Source organism: Helicoverpa zea, chromosome 16 (assembly GCF_022581195.2).
Source record: "Helicoverpa zea isolate HzStark_Cry1AcR chromosome 16, ilHelZeax1.1, whole genome shotgun sequence".
NCBI classification, from domain to species: Eukaryota; Metazoa; Arthropoda; class Insecta; order Lepidoptera; family Noctuidae; genus Helicoverpa; species Helicoverpa zea.
Window position 1 is genome coordinate 8,953,399 of NC_061467.1, and position 13,267 is coordinate 8,966,665.

General features: G+C 34.1%; 3 protein-coding genes across 3 annotated transcripts; 2 read left to right on the forward strand and 1 right to left on the reverse strand.

Annotated features, from left to right (window-relative positions):
• Nucleotides 1-765: 765 nt before the first annotated feature.
• LOC124637561 (GTP-binding protein 128up) lies at nucleotides 766-9,326 on the forward strand. Its single transcript, XM_047174127.1, has 7 exons — nucleotides 766-974; nucleotides 1,144-1,264; nucleotides 1,492-1,667; nucleotides 2,290-2,529; nucleotides 2,880-3,048; nucleotides 3,419-3,671; nucleotides 8,107-9,326. The coding sequence occupies exons 1-7, from the start codon at nucleotides 933-935 to the stop codon at nucleotides 8,207-8,209; spliced, it is 1,104 nt and encodes a 367-aa protein (XP_047030083.1). The 5' UTR covers nucleotides 766-932; the 3' UTR covers nucleotides 8,210-9,326.
• LOC124637560 (lipase member K-like) lies at nucleotides 3,855-5,620 on the reverse strand. The gene has a single exon (XM_047174126.1). It carries the CDS (start codon nucleotides 5,551-5,553, stop codon nucleotides 3,964-3,966), a length of 1,590 nt encoding a protein of 529 aa, XP_047030082.1. The 5' UTR covers nucleotides 5,554-5,620; the 3' UTR covers nucleotides 3,855-3,963.
• Nucleotides 9,327-10,294: 968 nt separating the features above from the next.
• Nucleotides 10,295-12,518, forward strand: LOC124637575 (centromere protein S-like). The gene is made up of 4 exons (XM_047174148.1): nucleotides 10,295-10,542; nucleotides 10,769-10,926; nucleotides 11,356-11,422; nucleotides 12,215-12,518. Exons 1-4 carry the CDS (start codon nucleotides 10,510-10,512, stop codon nucleotides 12,494-12,496), a joined length of 540 nt encoding a protein of 179 aa, XP_047030104.1. The 5' UTR covers nucleotides 10,295-10,509; the 3' UTR covers nucleotides 12,497-12,518.
• Nucleotides 12,519-13,267: the final 749 nt, after the last annotated feature.

Genomic DNA, 13,267 nt, shown 5'->3' on the forward strand with positions numbered 1-13,267 from the left:
TTGTAATTTAATTATCTAAGTATTTCGTGAAATAACTAGTAACTTTATTCCAGAAAATACTCACCGAAAAATACTGACTAAGTAGCCATGAATAGAATCACTATTTAAAATCTTTGAATAATTTAGCAAGTGGGTAAATTACATATTAATTACTTTTTAACACAAATCCGGAAAAATCTAACATTTATTTATTTATTTACAAACTGCTATTTACAAAAAGTATTAACTAATTAAGCAAGAACACTTGAACACCACAATGAAATTTGTAAGCATCACAAATACGAAGTAAAAACATTTTTCAACTTGAATTTACGTTCGTAACTTAAGTCAGCCAAGGAAGCAAAGAGCCGACCCTACCTCCCGGCGCCTAAGGTGGTACTGAAGCATGCCTGTTTCCAACATACCCAGCAAACAGTTTTCCACTGTTCTTTTCCTTCATAGTTACGATGCGCAAACCTGCGGGAAAAGCATTTCCACGTGATAAGGTTTGTATATTTTAGTTTTGTTTCAGCGCCACCTTGTAGACTAATGTGAAACTAGCAACGTAACAACGGCGTGAGGTACATATAAAACTTGCATAGATGGCGCTAGTTACCATTTAGTTTTATTGTTTTGTTCAATTGGAAAATCAACTTGTTTTATTATTTTAGATTTAAACAAATGGCCCTTAATTTCTTGAATTACTCTCTAAATAATTGAATCATTTTTTTATGTGAGAAAAATTTTAGCAAGATTTTAGCGATCGCGCGCTCAAATGTCACGGCAAAGTTGGACAGGAACTGTCAATTCCGAATTCTGGAAAATTGTACACGAATAGAGATTGACACGCTTTCTTCTATTTTTATAAAAACTGTAGAAACATTTAACTTATTTTATAACTTAATTGTTGTTCCCAGTGTTTTTAGTGACCTGGCTAGGGAAAAACCGCAAAAATGAGTACAATACTGGAGAAAATTGCGGCTATTGAGTCCGAGGTTGGTAGAAGAGGTTATATCAAAAAAATATGATGATATTATAACAAGATATTGATAAAATCCCATAATTTGTCAATAATTACTAAAAAATAATGCACAATAATCAACTATGTTCCTCACACTTCTTATTTATTGTTGCAATACAAAAATTTTATACGGTATTTTACAGATGGCTCGGACGCAAAAAAATAAGGCCACTGCACTTCATTTAGGTATACTTAAGGCTCGTTTAGCTAAATTGAGGCGAGAACTGATCACACCCAAAGGTGGCGGCGGCGCAACCGGCGAAGGTAAATAAATAATGTTATCAATAACTTTCCTCTCTCCATACATGCTAACTATATTTTTGAACATTTCCTTCAAGTAAACGATTTAACGCAAGAATAGATTCATTATAAATCATATTAGACATTGTTTTCAAAATAATTGGCAGTCCAACCAGCCATTACAACTAGTTACCACCACAATTTATGTTCGCACCACAGTTATGAAATCTTTTTTCTACAAACTCTTTCAGGTTTCGACGTCGCTAAAACTGGTGACGCCCGTATCGGCTTTGTAGGATTTCCATCAGTAGGGAAATCAACATTGCTATCTAATTTAGCCGGTGTCTACTCTGAAGTGGCTGCGTATGAGTTCACCACGCTTACAACTGTGCCGGGCTGTATTAAATATAAAGGTGCTAAGATTCAGGTAATAAAATAAATTCTATTTCATCCACAACTCTGCCTAATTTAACAGAATCAATTATGTATGGTTGAAGTACACTTCTTCAGTGATTTTTGTTGAAAATACTTTTAATCACTAAATTGTTGATACAACACAGGCAACTGCATTTTCCAACCATCTAGGAATGCAATGTATTGTTTTGTAAATGATCTGACATTAAGTGTAGGTTGGTAATTAAGTAAAATAAATCAGAGAATCGATTCAGAGTTTATTTTTCAAAGTAATGATTGTACATTACACATAAATGTAGTTTAGTGGTTTTGGTTAAATGCAGTTTCAATAAAATTATTATTTTAAACAAGACAAGCAATATCAAGGCCTTAATTAAATGATTTCATCATTTTAATATTTCCTTATTAATCACATGTTTATTTATGTATTCTTTTAATTCAATGATAATCTGACAATTGTAAATAAACTCGAAACTAAGGTCCCTCTAGAATCTAGAACTATTACCTGACGTTTTATTTAATACAACAATATGTTCAAAATGACCAACTCCTTTCCCCACTAATATGATACATAATAATCTCAATATTTTGATATCTAATACAGTTTGTTAACACAACTTTATTATTATCTTCAGCTCCTGGATTTGCCTGGTATTATCGAGGGTGCAAAAGACGGTAAAGGTAGAGGTCGTCAAGTCATCGCCGTCGCTAGAACCTGCAGTCTCATATTCATAGTCCTAGACGTGTTGAAACCACTGCAGCATAAGAAACTGATTGAACACGAGTTGGAGGGCTTCGGACTCAGGTTAAACAAGCAACCACCTAACATACACTTTAGGAAAAAAGATAAGGGTGGCATTAATTTGAATACTACTGTGAGTAATTTTTCTTTTATTCAACTTTTTAGACAATGATATCTAAAGCAATGAATTCCCACATATAGCATTCTATATATTGTCTTTTCTTCTTGTCTAACTATGTATCTGTGTTTGCGTGGCTATGGAGGAAATGTTCTATATTCAGAACCCACGTTGTTAACACTCTCAATTAAATATTTATCCATGTGTTAAGAATATTTTGAGCAGGATCTTAATTAATTTGTCTAAGAACTTTTTAATTTGTCCAATTTTTTATTACCTGCCATGCATATATGTAAGCAAAGTTGTTACAATATAAATCCACTTCTTTAACACTAGTATAATACATTTGTTATCTTCTATTCCAGTGCCCACAAAGTGAGTTGGACATAGAAACGGTAAAGACGATTCTCTCTGAGTACAAAATCCACAATGCTGACATTACACTGCGGTACGATGCTAACAGTGACGACCTCATTGACGTTATTGAAGGGAACAGGGTGTACATGCCTTGTATATATCTGCTTAATAAGATTGGTAAGATATGAATTAATGAGATCTTGCAGATTCTATGACATCCTAATTTATTTATTTATTTGGCTCACCAACAATTGAGTACACTCAACAATTATGGGTTACATTAAATCAATTAGGTAATTCATCATTTGGCTATGTAATCTGATACAATTCTCGAAGTGAAGAACTATTTGCGATTCTATAAAGTCATTTCTATGTTATGCTTTTTTGGCACACATTGCATAGTACCAATTTTTTAGTACCTATGTGTAAATTAAATTTCTTTTAACTACTTTATATTATCTACAATCCTGTATAATATTATGGTCCCTCATTCACTTTAATTACCTTGCTATACAAACTTACCCATTACATGACTACACTTCCACAGATCAAATCAGCATAGAAGAATTAGACGTTATTTACAAGATACCCCACTGCGTGCCCATCTCGGCTCACCACAAATGGAACTTCGATGACTTATTGGAAAAAATGTGGGAGTACTTGAAACTCATCCGGATATACACGAAGCCTAAAGGACAACTGCCCGATTATAATTCACCTGTAGTACTGCACGCTGACCGGACAAGTGTCGAAGACTTTTGTAATAAGCTGCATAGGTCCATCGTCAAGGAATTTAAATAGTAAGTGTTACTTTATATTACTCTATAAGGTTGTTGCTTTTAGTCTGAAAGGTACATAAGTACCTATTACAAAGACTTACATAATGTAAGTACTGGAGAGTGCAGTTGTACCGTTGATTTGTGATTCGGAAGTAAAAGGGTAATTTTCTATGAATAACGTTTAGATAGCATTAAAACAATAGGAAGTTATAATAATATTTAATACATTATTTACGGCTCCCATAACAACAATATACAATAGTAAAATTAAGAATTATAAATATGCACTTATAAACACCCACTAATTTTGCAACTAATCGGAATTACCATATAATTCAGAAATGATTTGCTCATACACTTGTTCATGAGCATTTTCAGCATATGTGAAGTCCGTATGACTAAACGGGTCATATTCTACTATATGATATCCTACCACGTTAGGGAGCTGGTCTCTCACGTTAGCAGCTGCCTTCAACCCCACTATCTGATCATTCCGACTCATATACATACTAACTCTACAAGTCACTTTACTCAAATCGTAAAGCGGTGGTATTTCTGAACCGTAATACTCATCGTTTTTAGACCCATAATCAAATTGAGCAAATCTATTATTATTCCCCACTTGGACATAATGTATCAAGTTTTTCCTGCTCGTCCCTGCTGGGTAGTGACCCAACAATGTGTGGAAGAACTCCAAATTCAGTTGATCTGGATCGTAACCAGACAACGCGCCAAATATTCCGTTATAGCACAATTCATAACCGATTTTGCCTTGAGAACATAAAAATTGGAATAGTCTCCTTTCAAGCGAATCGAAACCTAAGAGTTCTTCTACACCAAACGCCAAAAGTATTTTGTTTATTGCTGGCCCTAGGCGTATCGTTGCAGTCAACGCGAGGCCACTGTCTGATAAATCGGCAACAGGTGATAATGCTATGAATAAGTCGATAACATCAGCGTATTCAGCTATCGAGGAAAATAAAATGAAAGCAGCGGAAGTGCCTTCGGAATGTCCAATCAAACTTAGGCTGTCGGCTCCAGTAGTGCTTAATACTAAATCTATGACTGCTTTTAGATCTTTTTTTCCCATATCATCCATACTGTAATTAAAGAATGCTTTCTTATCGGTGTCAGGATTTAATTCTATATGCTTCCGAGAGTATTTGCTGCCTCTATATGTAATGATCCAAACGTCGAAACCTTCTTGTGCCAGCTTATAAACCAAAGAGGTTTCACCTCTTATTATAAAATCGTCAGCTGTACACATTAATCCGTGAGATATCACTACTGGTTTTCCTTTACCGGGTATGCGGTATATTTCTAGAATGTATCCATCTTCTGTGGTCACGCTATATGTTAGAACTTCCCCAATGTATTTGAGTGCAAGTCCAGTGAAATCAAGTTGACCATCTTCAGTTGTTTGTACGGTTAGTGCACTCACAAAATCGGACAGACTTGCATGGCTGGCGATGTTTTTTATCAGATTTGAAAAGTCTAACACCCCGTTTGATATGGTCACGTTGAGTAAACTTAAAACATCCGGAATGTTTACACTACTTAGATTAACATTTTGGAAAATGTCTTTCAAATCGACTTCGCCGTCGTCTGAAACACTTATATTTAGGGAACTCACAATATCTTTTAAGTTAGACCCCGGGAGGCTTAAACCCTGTATTAGATTGTTCAGGTTTAAAATTCCGTTTTCTGTAATATGTAGTGCTTTCAATAAGATACTGGCGCTTATATTGCTGGTTGCGTTAGCTAAAGATTCAATTTTTCCACTTACTGAAGATTTTACTGTTTCAGAAGCATTTTTTAAAGCACTTAAGCCATTGGACACAAAGCCAGCGGTTGAACCGTGAACTATCAGAATTACTACAAACAATTTCACTAACGTCTTCATTTTGTAAAATTTTGTGTCAATCTTTCAACGTATTTTGACTAGTGAATTAACTTTGCGGGCGTTTATATTCTCTTAAAATTACTGTGTTGAAAAATTAGCCAAGTTCTGGTAGACAATTTCCGCTGTTACGATAAGGGGCTATCTGGAAAATTAATTAAAAGGTGTGCAGTGTGCGTCACTCACAATAGTAACAACATTTAAGATAAAAAATAGAGATAGTTGTATGTAGGTTACGTGCAAGGAATTCAAGTAATGCCATGTTTCTTTTAAAGTTTTTACCGATTAACTATAACGTATATGCTGTCTCATTTGGAGGCATCTGTGCTTTTGATTTAAATCAGACTCACAATTTTCCATTAAATTACTATGTTTTATTAAGTGTTTTACTATGTGTTATAAAGGCTACGTATGTAGAATCAATGTTGTAATCTTCAAAAAAAAAAAATTATATGATTCGAACTTGGCGCATCTGCCATGCCTCCATATGCAAATTACTTATTTAAACAGATGTATCCTATGTTAAATATATGTTTATTATTTTTCATATAATAGTATATTATTATGTACCTATTTAAATATGCCGGTCGAAAATCATACGTGAATTTAACATCATTTTGTCTCCATAGAAATTTTAGACTTGATTCACTTTTTTTTATCAATTGCACCATTTATTTAGCTTGTATTTTTCGACGCCTAATAAATTCAACTTCATGAGTCCATTTTTTGTTACACTTAAAATTTTCAATTTATTTAGTTTGATGAAGCCAACTAAATATGTGGGACTGAAAACAATTTTCTTTTAATCATTATCTTAATAGGTTTTGGAAATTGAAAATGAGTCAATTTCAAAAGAAATGCTTTTTATCTTATGAAAAACTATATCGGTTTGAACAAACAAGACACAACGCTTAACCCGGTGAGACCATTTTTATAACTGCCGTTTAGATATAGCTTTATTTTAGACAGTAGGTAACAATAGTTTTTAATCAAAAAACGTATTTAAAAAAAATGAGAACCCTTTGTTTACCACCGACGATTACAATTTAGCCACAAACTTCTTGAAACACAAAAATATAAAGAGCCAGAACAAAGAAAATGAATTATGCATTTTTTATCACAAAGATAAGAAAATATGTCCATTATGCAAGTAAAATACCTACAGACAATAAATGCAAATTTGTACTTGTTATCAGCACTGAATTCTGAAACGCCTTGTTCATACACTAATTTATGCGCATTCCGTGCAAACAAAATCAGTGTGATTAAATATGACATAGTCTACTATGTTATAAGGAAAAAACAACCGACAATATTCGGGCGCTAGTCTCAGCTCTTAGGCCCATCTTCATCGTTTTGAGTCACATACATGCATCATCCCCATCTCCCGAGCCTTTTCCCAACTATGTTGGGGTCGGCTTCCAGTCTAACAGGATGCAGCTGAGTACCAGTCTTTGACAAGGAGCATAATTTATTAAGTTTCTCCTACTTGTTCTTAAGAGGAAATCGCCTAAATAGATGGCGCTGCAGTCGATAAATCTTTGGTACGCCGAGCCTGTTAGTTAAAAAGAAACTTGTGAATCTATCCTAATGTTGCATTTCTTTGACGGAAGATAAACAGTAAACATATGAATGTACCTAGCTTTCTTTATTTCTCAATATTATTATGAATTTTCTTCATTCAAAATAAAAATCAAATAACATGTTTTAAGTACCTAGGTTCAATGAACTCTGTCTACGAACTTGAATGACCGAAATAACAAATTTGCAGATACTTTTGACCTACCTAAAACTGCCTACAAGGTCCTGCGCCTACCTCAGATAAAACAAAGAATTACCTTTACTTAGAAAATATTTAAACAGTTGCTTTATTAGCATTTTGAGTGCGTCAAGAACTCTTTATCATATAATTCGTTCCATTATATCATCGATATTTATTTTTTTCATTGTTATTTATTATTATACTTACTTCCAAAGATATTCTAAGTATGTGGTTTATTTCATAGTTACTGTACTTGCTAACCCAATAATAGACATACTTTCTAAGTAAGTATCACATCGGCCAGTACTTTAAAGAATGAATTTATTTGTATAATAAACTATTCATCCCACTGTATAATTATTAGGTACTCGGTATTTTAAGATAAATTAGGTATTTACCTACTTACCTGTTTATTTTTTTCGTGAGAGAATATGGGAAAAAACCCCGATAATTGTGCATTATAATATTAGGTATGTCCTTCATAGTTGGATGATGTCCTTTGAGTTTATCTGGTATACGTCGACATAATTACTTTATTCTTTAAGACATTATTAAATGATATAAAATACTCTTCCTAGTTTTTTTTATCAACGGGAAGTCATCACATGACCCTTCCCGCTGTAGGTGCAGCGTGAGAGAGTGTCAGACTCTTACTGACTGAAACCCATCATGTTCCTTCTTAAGCTCTTTATGTACCAGGGCCGCGATAACTCTGTCGAACAATCTCGCAGCCCCGGCAGATTCTTCCTACCCTGAATGCTTGTATATAATACTAATACATTCTTTTGTTTCAGTGCTCTCGTGTGGGGATCGTCAGTGAAGCATCAGCCGCAGAAAGTGGGCATAGACCACGTTCTAAGTGACGAGGACGTCGTGCAAATCGTAAAGAAAGTGTAAACCTAACCAATGTATACTGAAGAATATATACAAATATATATTTTTGCGAAACAAGAGTGAAATAAAACGTTAAATATTTTGAGTATCATAAGAATAAAGTACCTATCTGTATATGTATTTATTCAGCTTGTAAATATGACCTTGGTTGGTATTGATACCCGGCAAATGTGTTTACTTTTGAAAACATAATACTTTGATTTATATTGTGTAATGGAAAATATTAAGGTTTTAGGTCAATACAGCCGCTAAATCATTTTAAGCCATGCGTCTTATCCTCAAAGCGCATAATAGCATCAAATTGACATTTTCTGACGTCTTCTGTGGAAATGAAATTCATACAAGAAAATATATATAATACTAGCTTTCGCCCGCGGTTTCTCCCGCGTCCCTTAGCCGAATGGTGACAAAAAAATATCCTATCCTAAAACCTTCTCTCGGGTCTAAGTTACCTCCCCTCTAATTTTCAGCCAAATCGATCAAGCCGTTTTCATGTTATGTCGTGATAACGGAAAGTGTGTTTCATTTTTATATATATAGATTTATAAAATTCTGAAAACCTGTTTTCTGCACTGTCTATTCTTTGGATACTCGAAATTTTGTTATTGTTGGAAAAGAAAATTATATTGTAAGGAAATACGTTTGTATTGAGTTTTGAAACATTTTTCTCAATTAATTTGCATTTACATATAATAAGTTAACAGTAATGCCCTAAATTGATGTAACAATCATAATAAATCAGAGTTTAGTTATTTATGAACTAAAATGTATTTTTTTTTCTTTTTTATACTGACTTGTAATTTGAAGAGAAGTCCCCTTACCTAAGTCAACGATTGGTTTTCGGTTCAGTCTATGGTTAGTTTTAAAAAGGGACAAAAAGAAATATAATGTTAAAAGAATCGTGCGACGCTGTGTTAAGTTAAAAATAGAGGGCAAGCTAAATTAAAATATTTTTAATACTTAGCTTATGGAAAAACATCAATTCAAATAGAAATAGTCAGAATTGTTCCTACCTATGGCTAATCCGACCAGTCTAGATTTATGGTAATTATTTTTCAATAACCTGGGATGTTAACTTGTGTTGTACAGAATGCTCATTATAAATATATAAAAACCAAAATGGTGTTTTACTTGCATTACTAAGGCAAAATAATTATTTATAGTACATTTTATTCCTAAAACTGCAAAATTTGATATCGCTGGTCTATTGGTTCGGACAGGGTTGCGGGTTCGATTCCCGGATCGGGCCGAAATCGCCTTGAAGCTTTTAGGGTACTTTCATGATGTGGTTTGGAGTCAAGATCTTGCTGGACAGACACCCTATACTAAGTGTGCACGAAAATATCTGATTTTCGGTGGTGTCAGATTGCTGTTCAATCGGACTATAAGTAAGTACTAGATTGAAGGTTTAAGACTTGTCTATACTAATATTATAAAGAGGAAAACTTTGGTTGTAATGAATAGGCTCAAAAACTACTGGACCGTTTTTAAAAATTCTATCACCATTCGAAAGCTACATTATCCACGAGTAACATAGGGCTATATTTTATCCCGGTGCGGGCAGTAATTCCCACGGGACGCGGGTGAAACCGCAGGAAAACGGCTAGTGCTCTATATAACGATTGTGACCAGCGCAGTTGGCTGATCTCATTAGTTAGGTTCAAGAACAGCCACCTGAAACCGGCTGAACTGGACTCAATTATTATTGTTGGATTAACCTTAATCTACATATTTACCATCAAATGGCAAAAGATAAACTATTCATACCCTACTCTCTATATAGTACTTAACATCTTGGGGAGATTCAAAAATCTTTAGCCTACAATAAATATTATTCCAAAAAGTACCATCAACCTCATGCCAAATATTCAAATCGTTTTGCGTAAAAAGCATAACTAATAAACCAACTAGGATACGTGAAAGAAAACTTACAAAATACTCGATTATTCTAGCATCCAATTTTGTAATTAATGTGATAAAAAAGGGCCTGAAAATTAAACTGGATAATAATTTATTATCATCAGCTCGGCTGAATAAAAGATAATTCCTTTGTCAACATACCCTTTGACACTTGACACTAGTGACAGTTAAATTAAAAACCGTATTGTTTTTGTTTTCAAAGTGAGGTTATGTTTATTTACTTATTTCAGTTTAATTGGTAACCAAAGATAGACGACTCACTGACCAAGATATGATTTAAGTACCATAAATCACAAAAGGAATGTTTATTACAGTAATTTGGCTTCATTTGGTGTTGTGAATAACATTGTTGTTGTATGTTTTCATTGTGACAAGATAAAAGAATGACATCCTTCGAGAGCCTATCGTCAAGCCAAGTAAGTTTTGTTTTAGAGTATACTAATTGCTGTTGGGCCAGTAGCACGATTTATAATAATATTCATTTAAATAAAACAATTGAAGATATATTTTGTATGCAGCGCCATCTATCCATGTAGTACAGTACTACTAGCAAACGTAGTGCCACAACACTTGGAAGAGGCAATATGTAGAAGGTTCCTTTAAAGTATAATAGATGGCGTTGAATTCAATTTCAAATTTCAGAAAACCCGCGCGGCTTTGCATCGGGATGTTCGAAGTATTGGCACGGAAACTTGCCATTTTCTGGGCCTGGAGATAACAAAGCCTGCTATGGAAATTGTTGCAGAACTTGTTTATAAGAAACTTTTATTGTATGGAGCAGATTTGGAAGCCTTTGCCAAGTTCGTTCAATTTTCAATTTTAGTATCATTCCCATTTTGTATTCAAGTGTACTAAAAACTCTTAAAGTTCTTAACTATAGGTAACTCGATTGCCCATCGGTCTTGTGGTTGGTCTCGGGTTCGATCCTGATTGGGGTTGTAATTGGTCTCACAGTACAGACGGGAATCACGGATTGCCGTCCCATCGCGCTATGATGATGATGTCTAACTGAAACAGATAAAAGAAAGTTAACTATACGATATTGTACTTACATATTTATTATTGTTTATGACTTGATGTAAGTAATGATTAAAAAACAACAACATTAAATTTAATATTCCTTGCTATATGTAGATAGGTACCATCGTTCGTCATACGTTCATCTACTTATCTGAACAATTTTATTTACAGTCGATCTTACTTGCTGCTAATTTGAAGTCTAATTTCAGGCATGCTAAACGAGCAACAATTAACGCTGAAGATGTCAAACTATTGGTTCGGCGATGTCCATCTTTGGTAAGTATCTAAGCACTTACCTACTCAATATACCTACCTAATAGAACTAATGTAACTTTATTATAATATGCATGATGTACCTATACTTGCAATATTAGTTATGTAGGTGGGTTTAATGCAATTGTTTATCCAATACGTTAAAGCATAAAAAAAGGTATACACGGGACATGTAATTATTACATATTATTTTTAGGTATATAATCTTTCATACCCAAATTAGCTCAATAATCCATACTGCATAAAAAAAAAACATATTACAAAATCGTCACCACATCATTAAAATCCGATCCCACTTCAAAAAAGTCACCATTCGTAAAACCCAAACCCCATGAATCGGTTCCGAGTTATATTAACAGTGATTTTAAATTTAAATCCGATACTGAATCTTTAAATAGCTGTGTGATTGAGCTGTTTATTTATGCAATTGCTGTTTTCACGTTGAAATGATATGGCTAATTGACTTCAAATTACAACACGCGGTTTGATAGAACTAATCGGTAGGTGCGTCACGATTTGTGGATCATTGCACCTGGTTGTTTGTTCAGGGCTGGTTGGTGTTTGTTTCATGTGTTCCTGATATTTTTTATAATGCATTATATAATATTTTAAAAAGAAGTCAATGTCCTTATAGAGGATCTTGAGAGATTGAATCGCCATTTCCACTTTGCTAACAAAAAAAAGGTAATGGCAACAAATGCCCACCCATTTCATTGTCAAGAAATAAAAGGTGATTTTCAGACATTTCATAATTATGTATCGTTTGTCGAATTTGATATTTATTATTTGTTTCAGAAAAATCACCTAAATACTATAGCACCAAGTCCTAAAGAGAAAAAAAGAAAAACCGTAGGTGGCAGAACATCAGAAGCACCAACTCCTAAACAAAAAGACTCGGAGCTTACGACTTCGAAGCAAAAAGGGCCAGAGATTGCGACTTCGATTGTTAAGGAGCCAGAAATTCCGACTTCGACGAGAAAGGAACCAGAGTCAAAGCAGAAAGATATTAGTGAACAGGATGATAAAGAAATTGAAAGTATGGTCATTGATGATATGATTGATTTAACATTTGATTAAAATAAAAGTCATTTTGTATAAAGACATGCTATTATTTATTTTATTTTAATATCCTACACCAGGAGTGCCTATATTTTCTAATCCTTTATGTAAAAGCGAGTACGCAGGGTAACCTTACTTTTCCTTGGACACATGACTTAAATCAAAAGAAGACGCTTTTAGCCACGAGTGGGACACTAAAGAAGCTAATGATTGTAGGTTTTAATATTGCATATTAGCCAAAACCGAGGTGAGTATTAGGCAATGAAAGTCTGACACCTCTTTCTGCTGCATTCATAGCGCAACTAAAAAGAGCCTGCTTATCTACGGCAAATAATCGCAGTTTCTACAGCTTACGCAGGTATATTATCATATCAAGTCAATTCACAGGTCACCTGTACACATTTATTCGTACACCAATCTTATGGAGAGTGAAATGAGCAAAGCAAAACACAGGTTCGCCGCGGGTCGAGTCGCGGCGCTCGCCAAAAAACTCGTTATAACGAAACACAATTACCGTGGCATAGGGAAACCTGTGGAGTAGACAGATAAACGATTATAATCGAAGCTAATCATAGAAATGGGGAATGGTGTCTGTTTGTAAGTCCAGCAGCGACTAAATCAAACTTTGATTATGTAGGTAATGATACAATTTTGCACAATTTGGAAACTATAACTTATTTACATAGGTACATAAAGTAACATACTTAAGTAAAGTATATACAAGCTGTTGATTTGCATCCGTGCCATATTCAAGGAGGTAATTATGCTAATGATTCTCGACCCAAATCA

What these genes read in the sequence shown, in the direction of transcription:
- LOC124637561 (XM_047174127.1), top strand. Translation starts at nt 933, where the DNA reads ATGAGTACAATACTGGAGAAAATTGCGGCTATTGAGTCCGAG. An exon ending in TTGCGGCTATTGAGTCCGAG is followed by an intron (nt 975 to 1,143) that starts GTTGGTAGAAGA and finishes GGTATTTTACAG; the next exon opens with ATGGCTCGGACGCAAAAAAA. An exon ending in CGGCGGCGCAACCGGCGAAG is followed by an intron (nt 1,265 to 1,491) that starts GTAAATAAATAA and finishes AAACTCTTTCAG; the next exon opens with GTTTCGACGTCGCTAAAACT.
- LOC124637560 (XM_047174126.1), bottom strand. Translation starts at nt 5,553, where the DNA reads ATGAAGACGTTAGTGAAATTGTTTGTAGTAATTCTGATAGTTCACGGT.
- LOC124637575 (XM_047174148.1), top strand. Translation starts at nt 10,510, where the DNA reads ATGACATCCTTCGAGAGCCTATCGTCAAGCCAA. An exon ending in AGAGCCTATCGTCAAGCCAA is followed by an intron (nt 10,543 to 10,768) that starts GTAAGTTTTGTT and finishes TTCAAATTTCAG; the next exon opens with AAAACCCGCGCGGCTTTGCA. An exon ending in TTCGGCGATGTCCATCTTTG is followed by an intron (nt 11,423 to 12,214) that starts GTAAGTATCTAA and finishes TATTTGTTTCAG; the next exon opens with AAAAATCACCTAAATACTAT.